The sequence below is a fragment of the Carcharhinus amblyrhynchos genome, chromosome 14 (genome assembly GCF_965287045.1).
Source record: "Carcharhinus amblyrhynchos chromosome 14, sCarAmb.v2.hapA, whole genome shotgun sequence".
NCBI lineage: Eukaryota > Metazoa > Chordata > Chondrichthyes > Carcharhiniformes > Carcharhinidae > Carcharhinus > Carcharhinus amblyrhynchos.
In genome coordinates, this window is record NC_137337.1 from 26,180,686 (window position 1) to 26,205,387 (window position 24,702).

The following is a 24,702-nucleotide window of genomic DNA, read 5'->3' on the forward strand; positions in this document are numbered from 1 at the left end:
TATAGAATGTCATGGAAATTGACACTTCCACATGATTAGCAAGCCCAGGACAGTACTCTTCAGGCCCGCTAGCGCCGAGAGGTCGGGGGCAAGGGATGGGCACCCCTTCGGCAGTCCCAGCTCGGCAGTGTTAACCTGGCACCCTGACACTGCCCAAGGGACACACTGCATTGCCCACTGGGTACCGGGCAGTGCCAAGGAAGTGGGGGGACCCGCTGCCACTCCACTGTGCAAGTGAGAGGGCGACTGGGAATGACTATCGGGAAGTGGGGGTGGGGATGGAGATTGGGGCTGGGAGGTGGCTTGGTGGAGAGGGGGGGTGTCCAGGAGGTCACAGGGCCAGCAATCAGGAGGGGGGAGGCCAGTGATTGGGAGGCTGATGATAGGGGTGTCGATCTCCACATTGACAGGTAAGCGCATGTGCAGTGGCCCTGATAATATTCCAGCAACAGCCCCAAAGACTTGTGCTCCAGAATTTTCCATGCCCCAGCCAAACTGTTCAAGTACAACTGCAAAACAGGCATCTGCCCAGGTATGCCCTAAGCACAAGAAACAGGACAACTCCAACTGGGTCAATTACTACCCCATCAGTCTATTCTCAATCATCAGTAAAGCGATGGAAGGGATCATCAACAGGACTTGCTCAGCAATAACTCTGCTCATGGATGCTCAATTTGGGTTCCACTGGGTCACTCAGCTCCTGACCTTAAAACACCCTTGGTTCAAACATGGACAAAAGAGCTGAACTTACAGAGGTGAGGTGAGAGTGACTACCCTTGACATCAAGACAGCATTTGACCAAGTATGACATCAATGAATCCGAACAAAACCAAAGTAAATCGGAAACGGGGAAAACTCTCTGCTGGTTGAAGTCATACCTGGCACAAAGGAAGATGGTTGTGTTGGTTGGAAGTCAATCTTGTGTGGATACAAGGAGGCAAATTGCCTCCTATGTTTACCATTCCATAATTCTATAAAGCGTATAGATGATGTCAACTTCACTAAGAAAACTCAAACCATCGAATCAAACTGAAATTATCAAACATGTTGCCAACTTAATCTGCGATGAGGTACTGTCATTATTACAGAATAAGTGGGGCAAGTGAGTTGCTATTGAAATCAAGACAAAAACAGCAGCTTAATGCCTTCATAAATGTGAATGCAACATTATAATCAGGCAGCCAATAACATGCAATCAACAAACGGGACATGCCTGTGGCCTTTTCAGCTAAGAAGGAGCTTGGGAACAGCCATTGTCCGGTTCATCCCCATAGCATTGCCTTGGCCAACCAGGGTCAAATTAGCCAGTTTGAATTTAAATAAACGCTTGGCAGTTAACTGTTCCCTGGTGCTTTCTGCATTGCAGTGCCTCTACCAATCAGAGTCCACCTGCCAAACAATCAGTGCCCTCATCTCAGGCAGTATAAATGATTGTTCCCTTTGAGATTTGGTATTCTTGCATCGGTGCTGAATGTTTGGAGGAAGGTATGTGCTAGCAAAATTAAAGAGAGGAATGGCCTCCTTCTGCACCGTAACAATTCTGTGATGTTACTCAACAAATAACATAGCAACTTAAAAAAGACCCCAGTCTCGATGAATAGCGTTTCTAAACATTCTCACTTTTGAAGTATTCCAAATCTTGCTACAGATGAAATAGTTGTGAGAAGGAATGGCTCAAAGTACAATGCCCTCAGGTTTCCCAATAACACTGGTTTTCTATTTAACTTCCCTCCCCTTTAAAATAACCTCAGCAGAAAGCAATGTCCACGTTGGTATCACATTTTCAGGTCCTGCTGCATTTTTCTGTTATTTCTGTCCATAAACAAATTTAGCGCACTGTTTTATTGGCTGTGGGACAGGAGCTCGGAGAGACCATGCATCATGTTGACAACACGGCATACACAAATGACAGTGATGTGATCTGGGGTGATTTTCATGGAGGCGATGACCCTTTAAATATAATATACTCGAGATACCCCAACCCTCTGCAATACTGCATGAAATAAAACCTAATTCAGCTCACACTACTTTGCCATAACTCTTCCACTCCAAATACATTAGTCGTATTTGGGACCAAGCCATTCCTTGCTCGCTGCCAGTTAGACAAACAAAGAAGATCAAATAAAACTCTCCATCCTTCAATGTGCCTGCATGTTTTACTGACCTAACATTTCTCAGCTGTGCCCTCATTTGTTATAATGCTACCAAGTGCATTGTGTGGGTTGAATTTTGGAGGGGGAAATTGATTGATTGGGGTCAGATGCATCTTAAGTGGGTCGAAAATCAGAAGCTGAATCTACAGATTGTGGGGTTATGGCACACAACTCAAAACAGGGGTAAATCTTGCCTCAGCCGTTAAGTCTCAAAGCAGGACACGGTGGTCTTGAACATGTTACCAATCCTCAGCTTCATATCCACCTTTTTCACATTCTCCTGTTTACATCCTTAGTTAGTTTGTCGCTTTCCCACAGTAATATGGGGAGGTGATGGCCTAGTGGTATTATCGCTAGATGATTAATCCATTAACTCAGCCAAATTTCTGAGCACTCGGGTTTGGATCCTGCCACGGCAGATGGTGGAATTGGAATCCAATTAAAAAAAAATCTGAAATTAAGAATTTACTGGTGACCATGAAACCATTGTTGGAAAAACTCATTTGGTTCATTAATGCCCTTTAGGGAAGGAAATCTGTTGTCCTTACCTGGCCTGGCCTTCATGTGACTCCACAGCCACAGCACTGTGGTTGACTCTCAACTGCCCACAGGCAACTAGTAATGGGCAATAAATGCTGGCCAGCCAGCAACACCTATGTCCCATGTATGAGTAAAAAAAGTACATCTCTAACCAAACAAAAATTGGCTTCCCTTTGTGGTTACAACCTGATTTTTCCACAGTAAACCATGTTACCATTTCTCTCCTTAACTTTTCAACTTGGCTTGATGACAAATGACAGAGGGTGATTGCAGAGGGTTGTTTTTTTTAAAACAAAAAATTTCCTAACACCGGCCAGAGAAGCACTTCAACTGCTCCTGGACTCACTAAGGAAAAAGGCATCCACTGCCTTCAACAAATCCCACTCAGCATGGGATTAAAATGCCTTGTGAGTCAAAGGACCCTGATTAGTATTTATGCCTGAGGTAACCCTCTGAGACCTACGGGTGCCTCAAAACCAAACCAATGACATTAACTGTCAGGATCAGAGCGAGAAAGAGTCACTCCAGTTTAATTGGCTACACACTCTGCACCGGAGATGTGGAAAGAATTGAAATTTTCCCCAAATGCCCTGTAATGTCACCAGAGAACATAACTTCACTAGTTAATTCTTTGGAGAAATTTATGAAGAAGCATGAAAACATGGAACTGTTACAAAAGCAGTCAATTTAATTATTGTAAAATTCCTTCAGCGTCTTATTTAAAAAAGAAATGATCAGTGGAAGGAATGAGCTCTTAAAGGCTGAAGGCCCTTTTACTTTTATTTATAAAATCAGAGGACTGAATTTTACCATTTCTGGTGATGGAAAAGGGCAGTGGGATGCGAAACTGGTAAAATAGCAGGCAGCCAAGTCAGGACAATTCCTCATTGTTAGAGAGATATCCCAACCTCTGTCAGAAAGGATGAGCCACTTTGTGTAATTAAAGATTCTATTTTGGAGGTGTTTCACAGGGCACCTTGCATTTTGCCAATATCAGACACATGGGCAGCATGGTGGCATAATGGTTGGCACTGCTGCCTCACAGCACCAGGGACCCAGGTTCGATTGCCGCCTTGGGTCACTGTCTATGTGAAGGTTGCACGTTCTCCCCATGTCTGCATGGGTTTCCTCTGGGTGCTCAGGTTTCCTCCCACAGTCCAAAAGATGTGCTGGTTAGGTGCATTGGCCATGCTAAATTCTCCCACAGTGTACCCGAACAGGCGCCGGAGTGTGGCAACTGGGGGATTTTCACAGTAACTTCATTGCAGTGTTAGCGCAAGCCTACTAATAAACAAACTTAAACTTCACAAAAACAGCCTTTCCATGGGGCAGCCCTTGTGGATCTTTGGAACCAGGGGCTCAAAGAGGTAGCAGAGCCAAAGGCACCCCCCACCCCCCACTTTCATTCACTAGAGTCTACCACTCTCAGCCCTCTAAATCTTAACTTCCACTCACCAACCCAACAGTGCCTCCATCTTGAGGCACCCCAAAGTCTCGAGCCTATCTCAGCAGCATTCACCTCTCAAAGAAAGAAAAGTACAGCCCTCCAAGCCCGTGCCGATCATGATAAAATAATAACTTCATAAGATATTGGAGCAGAATTTATGTCATCCGGCCCATCATGTCCGCTCCACTATTTGAGCTTGACTGATATCGTCCTCATCCCCATTCTCCTGTCTCCCCTCCATAACCCTTAAACCCATTACCAATTAAGAATCTGTCTAACTCCTCCTTAACTTTATTCACTGTCCAGCATCCATCGCACTTTGGGTAGCAAATTCCATAGATTCACAACCCTCTGGCAGAAGTAGTTTCTCCTCGACTGTGTTTTAAATTTGCTACCTCTTATACTAAGGCTATGACCTCCTGTCCTGGACGGCCTAACTAAAATTAAAAAAAAACCTTCTCTTACTTGGTCTATCCCCTCTATTTTCTTCCTATTCATGGACCCATTCAGATACCTCTCAAATGTTACTAATGTGTCTGCTTCCACCACCTCCTTTAGCACAAGCTTTCAGAGTGCTGCTCCTTCATCAGGTGAGTGCAGGATCTGTTTTCGCCTCACCTGATGAAGGGGCGGTGTTCCGAAAGCTCGTGCTACCAAATAAACCTGTTGGACTTTAGCCTGATGTTGTGAGACTACTTACTGTGCCTATCCCAGTCCAACGCCAGCAACTCCACATCATGGCTACCACCTCCTTTGGCAGCACATTCCAGGCACCCACGACTCTCTGCATGAAAACCTCTCTGTACATCTCCCTTAAACATTCCCCCTCTCATCTTGAACCTGTGCTCCCTTGTCATTGACACTTCTACCGTGGGTCTCTGACTATCCACCTGTTGCCTGGAGGCTTCAGATCTGGTGGTTGCCTGGCTAGGCCGGCAGCACCACAAGTTCATCTGCTGATGAAAAATGATCAAGCTCATCCAGCAAGTGCGGGCTCGGGAGCTGCTATCCGGCCTAGTGTCAGGGCTGGCTCCGAAGCCTGTGGGAAGATTCAGCCTCCGAAAGGAAGAGGGCAAATTAAAAGTGTGGAAACTTACAGTGGAGTTCAGATGGTGCTGAGAAATTATTCTCAAGATTTTATGGTTAGATTTAGCCAGCTGTCAAATCAGTTCCATGATTTCCTCAGAGGACAGACGTGTAAATTATTAACCTCCTTATGACAACACGTGCACAGGGATTTCTCAGAGAAGAGTTGCTTAGCTCTGTGCTGTGAAGTTCCTCACCTTCATTAATAATTTGGTGGATATTATTCCAAGAAGCAATATTGTTGATGGCACTGCCGTCTGCAGTGTAATTAATTTGTCAAGTAAAAGACAAGCTGTAACCAAATTATTGCACGCAAATACATGCAAAACTGCACAGTGGGTGGACAAGTACTATGTTATCTTCACTCTGGGAGGGCTCAGTCAGTAATTCTGTCAAAAAGATTGACTCATATGTTCCTAATCAATTTTGACACCGTAAACATGTCAGAAGTTTTTAAAGTCAAAAAGATGCAGTTCCTGTGTTTAGTACACAGGCTCAAACTATGCAAATTAGTGGAAAAGATTGCTAGAAATATATGGACCCTGACAAAGATTGTCTGCCTCTTCGAGAAAGGGAGATGATGGCCTAGTGGTATTAGCGCTAGAATATTAATGTAGGAACTCTGTTCATGTTCTGGGGACCTAGGTTCGAATCCCACAATGGTAGATGATAGAATTTGAATCAATAAAAAAAATCTGGAATTAAGAATCTACTGTTGACCATTGTCGTCAAAACCCATCTGGTTCACTTGTATCCTTTGGGGAAGGAAATCTGCCGTCCTTATCCGGTCTGGCCTATATGTGACTCCAGAGCCACAGCAATGTGGTTGACTTTCAACTGCTCCCAAGCAACTAGGGATGGGCAATAAATGTGGCAGCCAATAATGCCCAAGTCCCACAAATGAATAATAAAAATCTGATTCCTTCTTTTTGGGCTTCCGAGAGCACTTTCCAAACACATTGCCAATTAAAGACAACTCACCTGTAAGCTGGACACCTGTCCCTTTAAGTAGGGTGTGTGGGGTGAGTGATTAGCATAGGGAGTGAACATGTGTCGTTCAAATTTCTAAAATGGACATCAAATTAGCCTGAATGGCTGGATGACATCACGATCAGCTGAAGGTCGAGGGTTTCCAGCGCATACGCAGCATTCCTGTATTAGCATTGATCCCACCTCAGGGTGCTACACAGGTTGTACGTCATAGCTGGAAGCATGGTGCAAACCAGTTTTCAAGTTCAGGGCTTCTGTACCACCAACAGCAGCAATGCTACAGAGCTAAACTTCACAGCCACAGAATCCAATACGAGCAACATCTATTTCCCATAGGGTGGCACAGTGGTTAGCACTGGTGCCTCACAGGGCCAGGGACCCGGGTTCAATTCCAGGCTGGGTCACTGTCTATGTGGAGTCTGCACGTACTCCCCATGCCTGCATGGGTTTCCTCCGGGTACTCCAGTTTCTTCCCACAGTCTGAAACATGTGCAGGTTAGGTGCATTGGCCATGAATTCTCCCTCAGTGTACCTGAACAGGTGCCCGAATGTGGCGACTAGGGGATTTTCAAAGTAACTTCACTGCAGTGTTAATGTAAGCCTATTTGGAGCACTAATAAATAAACTTTAAAAACTTTAACTTTTCTCATGAAAAGTTTCCCCCAAATCATTAATCATCAGCTGATTGTGTCACACAATGGATGTGTCAGGAAATGTGTTTGGAGCTGTGCTCCCGCTGTTCACGCTTATGCATCATGTCTGGAGTTGAAGACTGAACATCAATTATTTGGCGCAGCGTGGTGGCACAGTGGTTAGCACTGCTGCCTCACAGCGTCAGGGAACCAGGTTTGATTCCTGGCTTGGGTCACTATCTGTGTGGAGTTTGTACATTATCCTCGTCTCTACGTGGGTTTCCTCCAGATGCTCTGGTTTTCACCCACACTTCAAAAATGTGCAGGTTGGATGTATTGGCCAAGCTAAATTGGAAAGATAGGGAAAGGTAATTAATGTCCCCTATAGCAAGCAGTCTGCTGTATTTTTTATATCTCGGAGCTATGGAGAGATGACATTCCAGCTCATATGTATGTAACAGGAATTTAATTGCACTGCTTTTAAATGTCTGCTCCATGCTCACAGCTCAATCTTCCAGCAACCTGTGCATTTTGATCACTTTTCTCTGAATCCACATCAGGCTTAATTAATCAAGCATACTGAGCATCAATAGTAAATTAACTGTAAGTGAAACACAGAACAATTAAACACAACCACCTTTTCCCTTTTTAAAATTAAAGACCTTATTTTAACCTTAAACTGTGTATGTTGAGTCATTTCTGAGAATTCAGATCTTTCCTTAGTGTCAGGCAGACTAGGTAGGCCAAGTGCATGGGGTTACGGGATAGGCATGATGTGGAGATGCCGGTGTTGGACTGGGGTAAACGCAGTAAGAAGTCTCACTACACCAGGTTAATGTCCAACAGGTTTATTTCATAGTAATCCCACAAGATTTCGGAACACTGTTCCTTCGTCAGGTGTGTGGAAATCTCTGATCAGAGAAGGGCATATAAAGACACACAGTTTACAGAATACTGATTAGAATGCATTCTAATCCCTTCTGCACTGTAGGGATTCGATGATTCTACTCTACAGGAAAACATGAAGCATTAGCCCTGCATCTAATCTCTGGGTGGTACGGTAGCACAGTGGTTAGCACTGCTGCTTCACAGCTCCAGGGTCCTGGGTTCGATTCCTGGCTCGGGTTGCTGTCTGTGTGGAATTTGCACGTTCTTCTTGTGTCTGTGTGGGTTTCCTCTGGGTACTCCAGTTTCCTCCCACAGTTCAAAGATGTGCGGGTTAGGTTTATTGGCCATGCTAAGAAATTGCCCCTTAGTGTCCAGGGATGTGTAGATTAGTGGATATAATATGCAGGGATATGGGGGTAGGGCCTGGGTGGGATTGTGTTCGGTGCAGACTCGATGGGCCAAAGGGCCTCTTTTTGCACTGTAGGGTTCTATGATCTACACTTGTGTAAACACAGATTCTTATGGCCGGAACTCTCCAAACTTGCCTGTGGCTGGGATTCTCCAGTCCCATTGGAGTGAATGGAGTTTTGGCTGGGCGCCAAATTCTCTGTCCTCACCGGTAGCAGTGCCAATGAAATCAGAGAATCCTGGCCTATATCTCTACAGTAGAAAGTTTGCACGCCTCACTAACATACAAGCACTGACTACATTGTTAACCATGTCAGTGTCTGGTCATTAACTTCTACAGAAGGTCAGGTCCTCTTTATTAGCATAACGTTGAAGTTAACTGTCTCGCATGTTCATGCAACTAAGTTGATCACACAGAACACAAGCTCAAATTTATAGATATCAGCATAACGATCAGAGATTTTGGTATCTCAAAGGATGTTTCTGAACTTAAAAAACAACTGGGAAACTGAATTCTCGGAAATGACTCAAACTACACATGTTCGTTTAAGATTATTTAATTTAAAATAAGGTCTTTAATTTTAAAAAGGGAAAAGATGGTCACGTTTAATTGTTCCGTGTTTGACTATGAGAGTTAATTTACCATTGTTGCTCAGTGTGCTTGGTTACTTAAGCCTGGGTGTGGATTCAGAGAAGAGAAATCAAAATGCCGAAATTGCTGGAAGATCGAGCTGTGAGCATGAAGCAAACATTTAAAAGCAGCGCAATTAAATTCCTGTACACACATATGAGCTGGACTGTCATCTCTGCATAGTTCTGACATATAAAATATACAACAGACTGCTTATTATCGGGGACATTAATTACCTTTCCTTATCTTTCCAACACAAACAGCTTGTCAAATATCCCTATGACCTTCAATTGCACTTCCCAATGGAAAACAATCCAATTTCTTTTTTTGAAAAGCGCTGTTGACCCAATTCAACTGTTTAGTCATTGCCCAATGGTGGAGCATTGGAGCTACAGAGATGAAAACTTTCCTTTAGTTATGATCTCCGGTTAAAGTCTATCCATAATAGCAGCTTTGATGATGGAGGATTATCCCTTCATAAAGTCAAAGCTCTTCAACCAGATTACCTAATCCCCTACAGGATTTTTTGCAGAGAGAAACAACAATATCCTGCCTGTGAACACTCCCAATAGAACTGCTACTTTGTAAGCCAAATCTGTCCATGTCAGAGACAAACGAAATGTCACATCTGTCAATCGGAATAAATCCAGAAGTTCTGCAATGAATGCCATGAGCAATGCTTTGTCTCCCCCCCTCTTCCCACCACACCTCCTACTGCCTGCAGAATGCCCACCCAGTTCTTTGAATGCAAAAGCTTAAAATCACAGAATTGTTACGATGCAGAAAGTAGCCATTCAGCCCATCGTGTGTGCACCAGCTCTCCAAATGAGCATCATGATAAGTGCCAGTCCCCTGTCGTTTCCCCGTACCCCTGCACATTGTTTCTGTTCAAGTCATCATCTCATGCCCTCTTGCATGCCTCGATTGGACTACCTCCACCACACTTCCAGGCTGTGCATTCCCCACTCGAACCACTCATTGTGTGAAAAAACTTTTTCTCACATCATATTTGTTTCTTTAGCAAATCAATTTGAATCTACACCCTCTCATTCTTGATTCTTGTATGAGTGAGAACAGTTTCTCCCTATCTATTCTGTCCAGCCCCCTCATGATTTGAACACCTTTCCTCTTCACCTTCCTCTCTCCAAGGAGAACAGTTCCAGCATTTATCCTTTGAACTGAGGTTTTTCATCTTTGGAACCTGGAATTGCAGGGCTGATCATTACAGCAAAGGACCAAGGTTGCTGAAGAATGCAGCATGATAAGAGAGGGCGGCACAGTGGCACAGTGGCTAGCACTACTGACATACAGTGCCAGGGACCTGGGTTCAATTCCAGCCTTCGTCCCCATCTGTGTGGAATTTGTACATTTTCCTCGTGTCTGCGTGGGTTTCCTGCGGATGCTCCAGTTTCCTCCCACAATACAAAGATATGTGGGTTAGGTTGATTGGCCATGCTAAATTGACCCTAATGCCAGGGGGAATTAGCTAAGGTAAATGAGGGTTAAAGGAACAAGGCCCAGGTGGGATTGTGATCAGTACAGGTCAGATGGGCCAAATGGCCTCCCTCTGTACTGTAAGGATTCTATGATGAGATCGAATCAGAAAATGGCAGAAATGCACGGCAGACTTATGAGGAAAAGAAAACAGATTCTCTTTCCAGATCCTGATGGAACTACTATGTACTTCCTTTGAATGTTCCCAGCAACTGAGGTTCCCCATCCAAACTACTTTGGCTTGCCTACTTGTACCTGAGTAGAATGTTTCTACATCATTGGTTGGCTCAAACTGGAAGGCTTTGTATTAATTGCTTCATTCTTGCTTTATGTTGTCCATATATCCGTGCAATAAATGTACTGATCTCTTTCACAGGGTCCAATAAATCTATAGCATGTGTCCTACCCCTTCAATAGCAAAAAGCTCTCTAAGCATTTGAAGTTCAATGCACTGCCTGTAACCAGGAATATCAGTTAGATTCACCTCTGCTAAGAACAAAAATGACATGCAAATACTTAACCCGATGTGAATTTTATAGAGGCTGATTTTGAACTTTATGGTTCCACTCCCACTGTCATTTTTACAGGGGATTAGGCTGATTATTTTCTCAATTTGCAGTGGTTACCTGATAATTATTCATTTGTGACATTGCTCATTGAATCTGGCTTAGTAACTTAAGCACAGGAAGGAAATGGCCTGGTCCGTATTTACATTCCAAATTAACATTAATTCTTTCACTTCAGTAGAAATAATGAGCCTCTAATCACAAGGGAAGAAGTCTGACATTTTCTCCAAGCAATATACCTGCATTGTACAGGTTTTCTTGTGTTGATATCGAAGGTGTGCTGCTCAGCCAATATTCTACAGCCCACAATTTCTGCTTAGCCCTAAGGATTTCCTTCTCTGAGGACTTGCTATCAAACTAACTAACAGCTGTTGTTGACTTGATTATTGGACAGTTTTGAACGTCAAGTGAGGCACTTCTGAAAAAGATGAGGGTTAATTCAACTGAGAGAAAGGTTTGCATGTTTAAAATAAAAGTTCTGATGAGCTCCCACAAAGGGTCCGCAGAAAGCGGAGAAAGCGGTCTAGGAGGAAAAAAGGAGCGAGGGTGTATCTCGGGAGGAAGGAGGACGAGGGAGGGGGATAAGACGTATCTCGGGGGGGAGGGTAGATGGATCTCTGGTGGAGGGGGCAGGGGGGTCCGCTGCCATACTGCGGGCAGTGGAGGGGGGGGGGAGCGAGGGACGGAGGGCAGGGGTGGTGATTGGTATGGGTACTGGGGGTGTGGATAAGGGGGGCAGTGATGTGTGTGGGCAGTGGGGGGGGGTGAATAAGGGACACACACACACACACACACACACACACGTATCACTGCCCCCCCTTATCCACTCCCCCACTACCCATGCCGATCACCAGCCCTGCCCCCTTCGCCCCCACTGATCGCCCACAGAGTGGCAGTGGACCTCCCTGCACCCCCCACTGGAGATCCATCTGCCCCCCCCAAACCAGTGACCCATCTAACCTGTCTCCCTCTTCCCCACGCCCAAGGCAACGACCTGGCCTCACTATCCCACCCCCCGACAACAAACTTGCCTCACTGCCCCCCCCCCCGCACCGGAGAATTGTCTGGCCTCCCTTCCCCGCCCCTCCAGAAGAACATCTGACCCGCCTCCACCCCTCCCCACCACCAGACAACAATCAGCCCTCCCCCCCCACCAGACACAAACCTGACCCGCCTCCTCCTCTCCCCCCCTCAACCAGACAATGATCTGACCTCACTCCCCTCCTTCCCCCTCCAACCAGAGAATGATCTGACCCACCCCCACCCCCACCACTGATCTGAGTCAGAGAGCCGTGGGAAGCTCAGAACACGCTCTTCAGAGGCTGCAGTGCCTGACTCAGACTTTTATTCAGCAGGTCCCTAAAAGCGCAGTTCTGGATTGGTAAACGCGGTGGTAAAAGGGGAAATGCTGATAGAGTTGGGCGGGCAGTTCATTAATTCAATTTCAATGCATGCAAATGCATTTAAATCATCGTTGCGCCTGATTTGGGCATGGAACGGATCCCTGCCATTCGCAGGTCTCGGTAAAGTGGCCAACTGTGCGGACGCGGGTGCAGATCGCGATAAAGACATCACACCCGACTCTACCACAATTTCGCACCTGAAAACGAGTGCAAATTGTTGGTAAAATTGGACCCAAAGAGTCATCCAGACTCAAAACGTTGCCTCTGTTTTCTCGCCACAGGAGCTGTTAGACAAAGAACAAAGAACACTTCAGCTCGGGAACAGGCCCTTCGACTCTCTAAGCCTGTGCCGGTGATGATGCCTGCCTAAACTAAACCCGTATGCACTTACAGAGTTCATATCCTTCCATTCCCATCCTATTCATGTATTCTTCTAGTAGCCCTTAAATGCCGCTATTGTACCTGCTCCCACGACCTCCCCAGCAAGTGTGTTCCAGACATTCACCACCCCCTTGTGTAAAAAACTTGCCTTGTACATCTCTTTTAAACTTTTCCCCATGCACCTTAAACCTATGTCCTCTAGTACTTGTCTTTTCTACCCTAGGAAAGAGCATATGACTGTTGACTCTGTCCATGCCACTCAGAATCTTGTAAACTTCCATCAGGTCACTCCTCAACCTCCATCGTTCCACTGAGAACAAGCCGGGTTTATCCAACCTCTCCTCATAGTTAATACCCTCTAGACCAGGCAACATCCTGGTAAGCTTCTTCTACACCCTCTCCAAAGCATCCAAATCCTCATCCTGCTGAGATTTTTCAGCATTTTCAGTTTTAGATTCCAGTATTTAGCTTTTATCATAAACAAAAAGTCCTTTTGAGGCATGGCAAAATGTTCTGTCGGAGAGTGGGTGCAGACTCAATGGGCCAAGTGGCATACTTCTGCATTGTAGGGATTCTATGATTCTTTGAAATGTAACTGAAGTAACATCAAGATGAGAGTAGAACTTTTTGTCCAGGGTGGGAGCTGGGATGGCATGGAGTGGGAAGATAGGGGGATAGAAAACTAGCTGGCAACTGTTCAGAGCAGCAGGACGAAGCTGAAAGCAGCAGTCAAAGGCAAGAAGGGATTGAAGAACAAAAGGAACGGTGCAAGAAATCAGAAGGGTAAAATAGGGAGAGGCTTCAGAGCTTAGGTAGGAGCTGTAGAAAGGTAGCTGAAGCTGGTGGACTGGGTCAAGGAAAAGAAAAAGGCAAAACGCAACATCTAAAGATGAAGGGAAATATCTTAGTGAATGAATAACTCAAACCATCAGACTGAAGTAAAAACAAAGGACAGGATTTTACGACTTTGCTTGGGCAAGATTGTAAAATCCCACCCGACGTCAACGGAGATTTCCATTCTGCGAGCCTGGCCCGCCCTGATCCCAAGCAGGGCGAGGTGGTAACGTTCCGGCCAAAATGACTGCTGGAAGCGGGAAGGGGAGATGAAAGATTTGTGGTAATCGCTTGATCATGATTGGAACATGCAACTACAGCACCATAAAAAGGATTATAACAACTGCGTAGGAAGTTTCACTAATACGAGTTGAGGTAATAATATGTCCAAAGAGTTGGAACAACACAAACCGTGCGCTCATGCAATACTTTTAAATAAGCTACCATATTACAATCACCGTATCTCAATGTTCAAAAAGAAATTGATTCCTCAACGAATGAAATTACAACTCACCAGTTTAAAGAAATGATTTTACTATACAGAAGTCAAACAAAGCAAACACTAATTAAATACTGGGGCAATTCTCCGGGCCCCAGCCAGGATTCCCAATGGTCTGTTCAATAGGATGTGGGGGCAAAATCAAGATGGTCGCTGGGCGTCAAACCTGTCGCACGATTCGCGGTCCGATCATGTTCTTGTCTACAGCAGGCATGAACGTGATCACAACTAATTTATATACATCGGGAATACAATTAGCGGGCCGGAAGCCTGATTTTACGGCTTCCTGGGATGCCCCATCCCAGCAGGAAGTCAATTAGTCTTGGTCCTGACAATCGGGGGCCATGGACTCCAAGATAAGTACTGCCTCCAGCTATGTCCATGTGCTCCTCTACCACAACCAGACTGCAGAGGGTGGACGCTTAAGGAACTTGGCGACTGGGGGACTCGGGCTGGGGAGAAGGGGTTGACCTCAGAGCTCTCCTTCGGGTTGGAGCTCTTGTGGCTGGACTTCTCCTTTTTGCCCTGGAAATCATGGAAATCATTGGAAGGATGGTGATTTCAGGCACCTTCCTGCTATTTTTTAAATTATTGTGTTCCGTAAAATCTTTGAAGTGGCCTAGTCTCCTGAAAATTCATTCCCCCGAACACTTGGAAGCTTTCAAAAACATAGCTGCGCTCTATATTACTCTGCAATCCCACTATAGGGATTGTCCTTGGCTGACTTCAGAAGCCCCAGGTGTGACTAGACCGCTATGAAGTGCTTTGAGATGTCTGTTTCACCAGAGAGATCCTGTTGCTTTCTCTCACAACACCCAACGGCTCTGAAACCTCATGGAACTACTTTGATTGACAAATCTAGCGCAGATCAAAGAGGGGATTAGCTGACGTTTGTTTACACAAGGAACTGATGGTCCATTCACTGCTAAACTGCTTTTCTGACTGATTGCTGGAAAATTAATCTGAAAATAGTGGTGAAAAATCCTGACTCATGAGACTTGAATTTAACTCAGTCTCCATTTTGATGCAGGCCTGATGTTTCTTCATTGAGTTGATCCTTTGGTTGGAGTGAAGGTCTTGTACAAAAGCATAGATTTCTTGGGGTAGCTATGAAGATGCTTGTAGTTAATCTACCTGCATGTGGATTTCTCAAGCGAGCTTGAAGGTGGAACATGTTCGAGGAGAGAATTTTTTTTCTGTTTCTAGATACTGAAGTTGGATGAGAATAAGAAAATACACCCATCCACAAACAAGTATGTTGATCATGGGAAATAAAAGGAAAAGCCTAAAGTTTGCTCATGACAAAGACTATGAAACTGTACCAAAGCACTATTATTACAATTTTGCTGCTACAGGGCTCCATGTAACAATTATAAGAAAGAGACATCATCCTGAAACATTGGACTAAATTTTACTGTGAGTTTTGGGACCAAATGGGGCCCAGATCCCACATGCGCCACCATCAGGATGGGCTTGGGTATTTCACTGGAGGTGATCGTGAATTGGCTGCCTCCAGGCGTGGGTCAAATTAAAGATGGTAGCAGGCTCCTGATGCTATTGGCCCAATCAGAGAGCTGGCAGCTCCGAAACCTCATCAACCTCAAGAAAGGGAGGTAGATGCTGCTGAGGCAGGTCAGAAACTGCAGGAGCACCTTCAAATAGGAGTATTCAAAATAAAAAAAATCAGAGGCGGCTGAGGGACGCTCCTACCAGCAAATCACTGGACTCTGGGGACTGACTTTCCTGCATTTAGCACCCTCTTTGGACTCCTAGCCCCTCTGCCTCCATTTCCATCATCTGGGAGCCAGTAACATTCAGCCCAATACCTCTTTTCCCCTCTGCACAGGTACCAACGGAGCTGCCGAGAATTTCCACCCTTTCTTTATTGATCGCAGCTTTCTAACATTCACAGTTGTTTTTTATTTATTGATGGGACGTGAGCTTTGCTGGCTGGGTCAGCATGTAACGCTCACCCCTGAGTACCCTTAAGAACCAACCACATTTCTGTGGATCTGGAGTCACATGTCGGCCAGACCAGGTGAGGACAACAGATTGCCTTCCCTAAAGGACATTAGCGAATGAGATTCCCCAGCTGAAAGTGATTGATGCAGTCAATAATGATTTGGGGGTTGAATAGACAGGCTGCGTGATTTGCTGGCTGTTAACATGATCGTAATTAATTCGGTGTCAATTATCAAAGTTTGCATTACAGCTTTGGAGCTCCAGCGTAACATTTTCCAAGAGGACAGGCACTTTACTAAATTGCATCTGATGAGAGGCAAGCGCCAAGTGTGTTGCCTTTACAAAGATCAGAGAATGCTGATGATCTGTCGCAGGAGATAAATGTCAGCGCTGCAGAGTGTAATTCAATTTTCAATGGAACTTCTTGGGGCAACCCACTGTGTGTCAAGTTCTCGTGGCTTGGCACAGTTAGCAGCTAAAACTGCTTTGAAAAGTGAAAAGTTCTTAGAATACAATATTGCTGAGACAAGTTCTGTGCAATTTGCCAGCAGGAACAATCTAAACTTCAAATGAATTGGGTTGTGATGAATGACATGCTGATATTATTTTGCTTGTGGATGTGCCACACCTTCCTGTGCTGTAAAGAAGCAATTTTACCACAGTGTCTTTAGCTTGCTTGTGATCTCCATTATTTATCCTGCACTCATGCTAAGTTTTCATTTGACCCTCAGAAACCATGGCTGGGATTTTACTGCCTCACCTGCCCTGATTCTGGAATTCTCGATTGACCTCAAGCAGGATTTTACGAGCCTCACCCGAACAAGGTCATTAAATCTGTTGGATTTTATGACTGAATATTGGACAGGCTGATCCCTCCCTCCCAACAAGCTAATATTTAGCAACAAAAACAAAAAAATGTTGGAAAATCTCAGCAGGCCTGACAGCATCTGTAGAGAGAGAATGGAGCCAACATTTCGAGTCGAGAAGACCTTTCATTACAGCCATTGATGAAGGGTCATCTAGATTCAAAAGGTTGGTTCTACTCTCTCTCCACAGATGCTGTCAGAACAGCTGAGATTTTTCAGCATTTTTTTCTGTTTTTGTATCAGATTCCAGCATCCGCAGTATTTTGCATTAAGCTCATTTTTAGGGCGGCATGGTGGCACAGTGGTTAGCGCTGCTTGCCTCACAGTGCCAGAGACCCAGGTTCGATTCCCAGCTTGGGTCACTGCCTCTGCGGTGTCTACACGATCTCCCCGTGTCTGCATGGGTTTCCTCCAAATACTCCGGTTTTCTCCCACAGAATGAACGATGTGCTGGTTAGGTGTATCGGCCATGCTAAATTCTCCCTCAGTGGACCTGAACAGGTATCGACTAGAGGATTTTTTCACAGTAACTTCATTGTAGCATTAATGTAGGCCTACTTGTGACACTAATAAGTAAACTTTAAAACTTTAACTTTAAACCATGGCATGGTGATATTAGGTCAGAAATTTGGCATCGTCTTCCCCCTCTCCTAGAGTGCGGAAGGTGAGCTGAAATTGGAAGCTCGGCCACACTTCTGAAAAAGCCAGTTAATAAGCTATTGGGCAAAATACTTTGGGAGTGAATTACGCCAGGTATGAGGAGGTGGCACAAGGATGGATAAAAATGTGCAATTGGGAGTACGGCTGCGTGTAGCAGCAGAGTCACCTGTTGAGGGTGGCAGTGTTGAGCTGTTAGCAGGGATGGGATTTCCTGCTGCACTCACCCCCCAGGCCAAAAATTCCCACCCGAGGTCAACAGACCTCTGCATGGTCCGCCTCTGCCCATTACGATTCCCGTAACAGATGGGACTGGAAAATTTTGTCCTCTGTTTTGAAGTTTTTATAGAATGACTTAATAATTAAAGGGGAGAATGAGGGAGAAAGTTGGGTCTTTAAATTAGTGGCGGGGACTGACTGCCAGTTTACCATTTAATCTCTCTCCCTCTGCAAGTCCCACCCTTGACACCCGATTGGTCGCTGAGCCCCACTGCACAATACTAACAGGTCGTCATTCCTGCTGGGAGGCTGTTTATGGGCCAGCCAATGCTTCATTCCACATAATGAGAGGATGGGGGCAGGAGTGAGCAGATGGTGCACTGCTCATTCCTTCCCTCTTACCACATTGGAAACCATAAAACCCACTCCCACATCCCAATTTCACACTGTAAGACCAGCTCAATCTGCAATGCTCTAGCTTTTAATAAAACACCTGGGGACCTGTGATAACCCCCGGGATTTCTGATAGACAAGGGAATTAAGGGTTATGGGGAGAAAGCGGAACTGATCCACTTCTGATCAGCCATGATCTTATTAAATGGCGGGGCAGGCTCGAAGGGCTAGATGGCCCACTCCTGCTCTTATTTCTTATGTTCTTATGTCCTTAAGTACTTGCATGGTGGGATCACTGATTGACCTCCCTGTAAGACTCACTGAATACAAGCTCCGTAATGACTGATAATTACCTCACCAGGTGGAGCTTGTATATCAAGCCCTATATAAAACAGGCCCCTGAGTGGGTCCATTGTTGTGTTGTCTCAGTTGGGACCTGTTTGTGTTCATCGCAGGTTTGTGGTTTTGCTTTATTTTGTGCAATAAAATGTTGTTCCTTTCCAGCTGATTCCCAAGTTATTATTGCATCCTATTTTAAGTTTATTTATTGGTCACAAGTGAGGCTTAGATTAACACTGCAATGAAGGTACTGTGAAATTCCCCTATTTTAACTGGGTGGCTGCAGCCTGCTAACTGATGTTGTCCCCACCCACAATATGGGTGGATAGTTTCTGCACTGGGTAAAAAGAAACAAAAATACAGAATAACTTCTCCAGTTAACTTTCTAGTGACCATCCAAGTCACGCAAACCAAGGTGGTCCAAGATTTCATTCGCAGTCTGTGTTAAGCAACAATATTTCAGCTGTAGCAAAACTAGCACAAACAATTGGCTTTTTTCCGGTTTACTGAATAAACAAGAATCATTCAAGATTTTGATCATGATAGCTAACCAGTAGCAGTATGTACAGTGTGATGAACTGTATCGAGCAATAGATTTCTCTTTCCCCTCTTGTAGTAAATGCCCGTGGTTGCAAGAGGCAACACCATATTGCCGAGCAGGCAGTCTGTCCCAGGTAAACCTCCTGTGAGGCAAGGGCCATTCCAATCCCATGAGCCCTCAGTTCCACAGGAAAAACCAATCATCTTTTTTTTTAAAATTCATTCGTGGGACATGGGCCTTGTTGGCTGGCCAGCATTTATTGCCCATCCCGAGTTGTCCAAGGGCAGTTGAGAGTCAACCACATTGCTGTTGCTCTGGAGTCACATGAAGGCCAGACCAGGTAAGGACAGCAGATTTCCTTCCCTAAAGGACATTCGAGAACTAAGTGGGTTTTTCTGACAATTGACAATGGTTTCATGGTCACCAGTAGATTCTTAATTCCAGATATTTAAGTTTTTTTTATGATACTAACCCTCAGAGTGCTTCTCGGAGAAACAGTAAGATTGATATATTTTGATATTCAGGGGAAGACTGCTATGATGAAGCATGATATAGGAAAGATGTAGAAGCTATTGAAAGGGTGCAGAGGAGATTTACAAGGATGTTGCCTGGACTGGGAGGCATGCCTTATGAAGTTAGGTTGAGGGAGCTGGGACTCTTTTCCCTGGAGAGACGAAGGTTGAGAGGCGACCTGATAGAAGTTTACAAAATGTTGAGAGGGATAGATAGGGTGGACTCTCAGAGGCTATTTCCCCGGTTTGAAATGGTCGCTACGAGAGGACACAGATTTAAGGTGCGGGGAGGGAGGTTCAGAAGTGATGTTAGGGGTAAGTTTTTCACTCAGAGGGTGGTGAGTGAATGGAATCGGCTGCCGTCAGTGGTGGTGGAGGCGAACTCGCTGGGGTCTTTTAAAAGACTTCTGGATGAGTATATGGGGTTTAATGAGATTGAGGGTTATAGATAGGTCTGTAGGTTGGTAGGTGATGTGGTCGGCGCAACTTGTGGGCCGAAGGGCCTGTTTGTGCTGTAGTGTTCTATGTTCTATGTTCTATGTTCTATATGGCTCATTTATACTTTAGAACTCTGAAGTAATGCAAAATCTGTGCTGATTCCATTCTCAGTCATTCATAGAGATTACATTGATGAAGGAAATTTATCCAATGATACCAGAATTACCCTTAAAGGCTTCTCTTCCCACTCCTGCATCATTACTTTCTGTCTCTCCAAGACTGTTGCTGTTGTTGTTTGGTTACACCATCTGAAAATGTTGACTGTGCTTCTAAACGTGGACTGATGATACCCAGCTCCAACTTGTCAAGGCCTCCCTTGTCCCTTCCACTCTCTCTAAATTGGCATCCAGTATCGGGCAGACCAAGTGAAGAGGGTAAGCGTGGGTGGATGGAGAATACCTTGTAGTTGGGGGCCTCTGACTGGCACAGGGGGCCATGAAAAGGAGGCACTTGCCCATCTTGCCCAGCCACCAATTTGCCAGTTTGCACTGCCATGCTGGATAGACACTTGGCACCAGCTTCCCCTGCTGTGGGTAAAGTCCCAGTGGCACTGGGAGACGGCCCTTAGGTTGCCATTAACTGGGCCCGAGGCCAGCTGTGCTGCTGGGAACATTGGGTTGGGTTTCTCTCCTTGACTTGAAGATTGCATTATGTCAGGACTCATGAGGGGCAACCCCGGGTGGTTGGCGAACCTTACATTATATTGTATCATCAAATGTTAACTTCCAAAGTACATGGCTGCACATAAAGGTTTTTAAAAAAGACAATTTAAAATAATGAGAATAGCTGTTATTAGCATTTTCTCCAATTATTAACAGTTCCCTGAGCACTCCATGGTAATGTCCCTGTTCCCAAAATGTACTGCAAGAAAATACTATCTGACTTGATGTGAATTGTACAAGAATACACCCTATTATTCTGCTGCTTTCAATGTTGCCATTGTTTAAACTATGTTAATGCCCTACTCCTACCTAGATTATTTTAGTCACATTTCTTCTGCATTCCACCAACCATGTACCAACGAGATAAAGTTGAGATGCTGTTAACACATTCTAGTTCAAAGACAGGTGAACAAATGATGTTAACTCACACATACCTATGTGCTTTCCATACATGTTATAGTAGAAACTGACACAGTAAGCACTGTTAGTGGACCCATATGGATTTTTAGGCAGTGTGCTGAAAATAGGACTTAGGAGTCGAGCCCTTTCACCTTCTGTTCGAGGGCGAGAAGTCTCTATATACATGTAGAAACCTGCAGAGACAAAGAAACAGAGCAACTCAGGTCATTTGTGTAGAACAAGCATTTACCTGACTTCATTTTGCTTCAAGTGGTAATTGTGTAAAAAATAAATACTTTGGGCGGGAATATTCCACTGGCAGGATCTTCAGGATTATCCCTGGTGTTGGGATGGGCTAGCCACACAAAATGGCACAGACATCGGCAGAACCCGAACCCCCACCTGCTGAAAGACATACCATTGGGAGAGGTAGGGTGAAGAAAACAGGATTTTTCTGTTCTGCCCGCCACGAGAATTGGGTGAGGAGCGCACCATGGAAAGGTCCCCGGGCGGGATTTTCCGATTTCAGGGCGGACGTGGCCGGAAAATCCCACTCGGAATTTTACCACCCCGACTGCCACAGAATGGAGCAGGCAAGGGGTGGACAAACGGAAATGTCCATTGATCTCAGACGGGAATCTCCGGTCTTGCTCGAGCAATGCCGTAAAATCCCACCCATTGTGCCAATTAGAACAACTTAAATATGAATTGAAGATGACCACATTTTGACATTTGTCAGAATAACAATTCCAGGAACCAGGACAGAGGTTGTGGGTCCCTTTCATCCTTTCATCTGAAATCAATGTTGTTATTTTAATAAGGGCTTCCTTTTGATCCGTACAAGGATAGCATCCTTTGAAGGATTACTCTGCACCGTATCGTCTACATATCAACTTAGACACTTAGTCAATTTAGCCTGAACTCTGAAAACATCTGGCATCACTCCTGACAATGCTGAGTTTCAAGCTGAGTTCTCCCAGACGATCCAATATTAACGAACATGACAAGATTTTCCTGTCATAAAAAAACAGAAAAGTGGGGTATTTTGGTGAAATTAAATGCTCGAATGGCAGCAGTTAATAGCATATTGTGTGCAGCAAAATGTATTGTTCACAGTGGTTGGTCTGATTAGGAAATATCAGAAATGAGAAGAAAACCATTCAGTGCCTAGAAATCAATGCTTGCATGAAGTACGCTTTTATCTAAAGATGATGTGTTTTATATTTGTCGCACAATGTGTGATGTTTCACCGCAAAATCTTTTTTTTTCAATATCAGTACAGTAGGATTATAGAGTTGCGAATCTCTCTTCAGGTGTGGTGAAAAGTCCATTCTGTGGTCTAGCTATTCATACAGCTGGATAGAGGTCGGGAAGTGTCCAGTTTTGACTGGTTGGAATCTCTACTGTTATGGTTCAGGTCAGAAACTCCAAAGTGACCAATGGAGCCCGTCTGGATCATAAGTTTTGTACTTTGAATTTGGCCAGGATAAGCATGATCAGTTTCACTTCAGGTATGATTCAAATGACCCACTAGGGAGCTTTTATCAAACAATGTTTATTTAAGAATATAGTTAACAGGTATAGTAAGAAAATTAGCAAGAACTTTTATCAATTACAAACAACCATGTTAATACATAACCCTTAACGAATATAGAAGCTGTCCCAATCAAACCAATCCCATAAACAAAACCTTCAAACATGTTCAATACAGACTGATGCCCACGTGATACTAGAATTGAGTCATGTGGATGAAGTTCTCTGGATACACTCAGAACAGTTTGAAGTCAGAACAACTTCTCAGTACACCAGGAACGCAAGGCAAGTCACTAACAGCAGATTCCCCCGTTCAGAAAGGCAAACCTTACTTTCAGATCACCAGCAGAATTTCCAAAACAACAGGACGAGAGAGAGAAAACACTTCTTTTCACCTTGCCATCCCTTCTAAGACTAAAACTCAATACTAAACAGCAGCTCAAACTGAAGAGGAAAGAACTCCTATCACCTGCCCTACTAACCAGTTTTTCCTCCAAACAATGCAGAACCACAAACATCCCAGTAAAAGTGAACAAACCCCCATTTAAGCAGCAATAAAAGAAGATCACCAGACAAGATAGTGGCACAATGATATCAGTTGTGACTGTGAGCTGAGAAACACTGAAGCTGAGAGAGCTGCAGGGATTGTGATTTAAAAAAAAACTTTCTTAAAGGTACACTATCGTCGCACTACTTTCATACTAAGTTGAAGATAGACACAAACCATCATGGGCAGGTTAAGGTTGTGAACATGAGAGGCTCCATGAGAAGATCAACGAACTACAGTATCGCCATGCACCTGGTCAAAACCCAGTTGGGCAGCCACAATTTAAAGATCAGAGGTATACTCACTGCTCCAGACCACTCCAGGACATTTGGGCAAAATAGAGGAAAAGGGGTGGATTTCCAAGCATAATGCTAAGGAAGACTGGCTCTTTTTCTACAGATAGCAGACTTGGGCAGGTCAAACTACATCATGCAAATGCAGAATAATGCTGATTATAAAGCCAAACCCTACCCCACCTGTATTAATGAAATGAAAAAGTCTTTCTGAATTGCAATTACAACTTAGTGAGGTCTGAGCAAAGGAATAAAACTTAGGCCACCGATGGCATGGAGATATCGCAGGTCTTTGCTGGCCATCCTCACTCAACACTTTTGCATACTTGAAAGAATAACTTGAACTGGCAGCACGGTGGCACAGTGGTTAGCACTGCTGCCTCATAGTGCCAGGGACCTAGGGTTCGATTCTTGCCTTTGGTCACTGTATGGAGTTTGCACATTCTCCCCATGTCTGTGTGGGTTTCCTTGGGGTGCTCCGGTTTCCTCCCACAGTCCAAAGATGTGCATGTTAGGTGGTTTGGCCATGCTAAATTGCCCCTTAGTGTTCCAAGGTGCATAGATTAGGGAGACTAGCGGAGAAAATATGTGGCGTTGCAGGGATAGGGCCTGGGTTTACAGGGATAAACGCTCTGTCGGAGAGTCAGTACAGATTCAGCGGACCGACTGGTCTCCTACACCGTGGAGGTTTTATGATTCTAACTAATGAACTGTTAGGATTCACTTTTACTCAGTTGAGATCAAAGTGCGAAGTTTGATATTTGTTGAGTGCAACAATTTGATCTTCAGCCTCGCCATTAATAAGCTTTAAATGGAAATAAGATGCATAATCCTACCTTGGCAGATTTTCAGTCATGGTTCGGAGCAATGGTTAGAGAGAGCATTCACCAGGGGAGCAGTCTTGCTTTTAATTTATTCGAATTTCAAACCATTTTTTGCGACAACATTCATTACAGTTGCTGAAACAGCCACCCCAGAGCATACTGATTACAAGGTTAAAAAACCCAGAGCGCAGTATAATACCCTCAGCTTAAAGCACAAGAGGCTTCCTTCAAACTTGGAGCGCAGTGGCCAATGTTAGAATCAAGTTTAGGATCAGTCTCGACTGGTCAATTTGCAAAATGTAGCCTATAAGTTAAAACAGACTGTGAAGTGGTTTCTAACACAATGGGTGGTGTTTTAACAGACCCACACACAATAGGGGAGAGCCTGTGGGACTGGCTGCTAATTGAAACAAGCAGTACCGTGGCTGTTTAACAGAGCCACAGTATTAGCAATCCATCTCCGGTTGAAGGAAATGGGATGGTGCACTACATCTTAAAGAATGGG

The 24,702-nt window shown here is 44.6% G+C and overlaps 1 protein-coding gene across 2 annotated transcripts in view; it reads right to left on the reverse strand.

The window, feature by feature from the left end:
- Positions 1–24,702, reverse strand: part of mdga2a (MAM domain containing glycosylphosphatidylinositol anchor 2a) — a 769,467-nt gene that overhangs the window by 21,411 nt on the left and 723,354 nt on the right. For both annotated transcript variants that reach the window (XM_080202474.1, XM_080202475.1), the window contains exon 14: positions 21,036–21,194. In XM_080202474.1, coding sequence (XP_080058600.1) covers positions 21,036–21,194 — 159 coding nt within the window. The remainder of the gene's footprint in view (positions 1–21,035; positions 21,195–24,702) is intronic.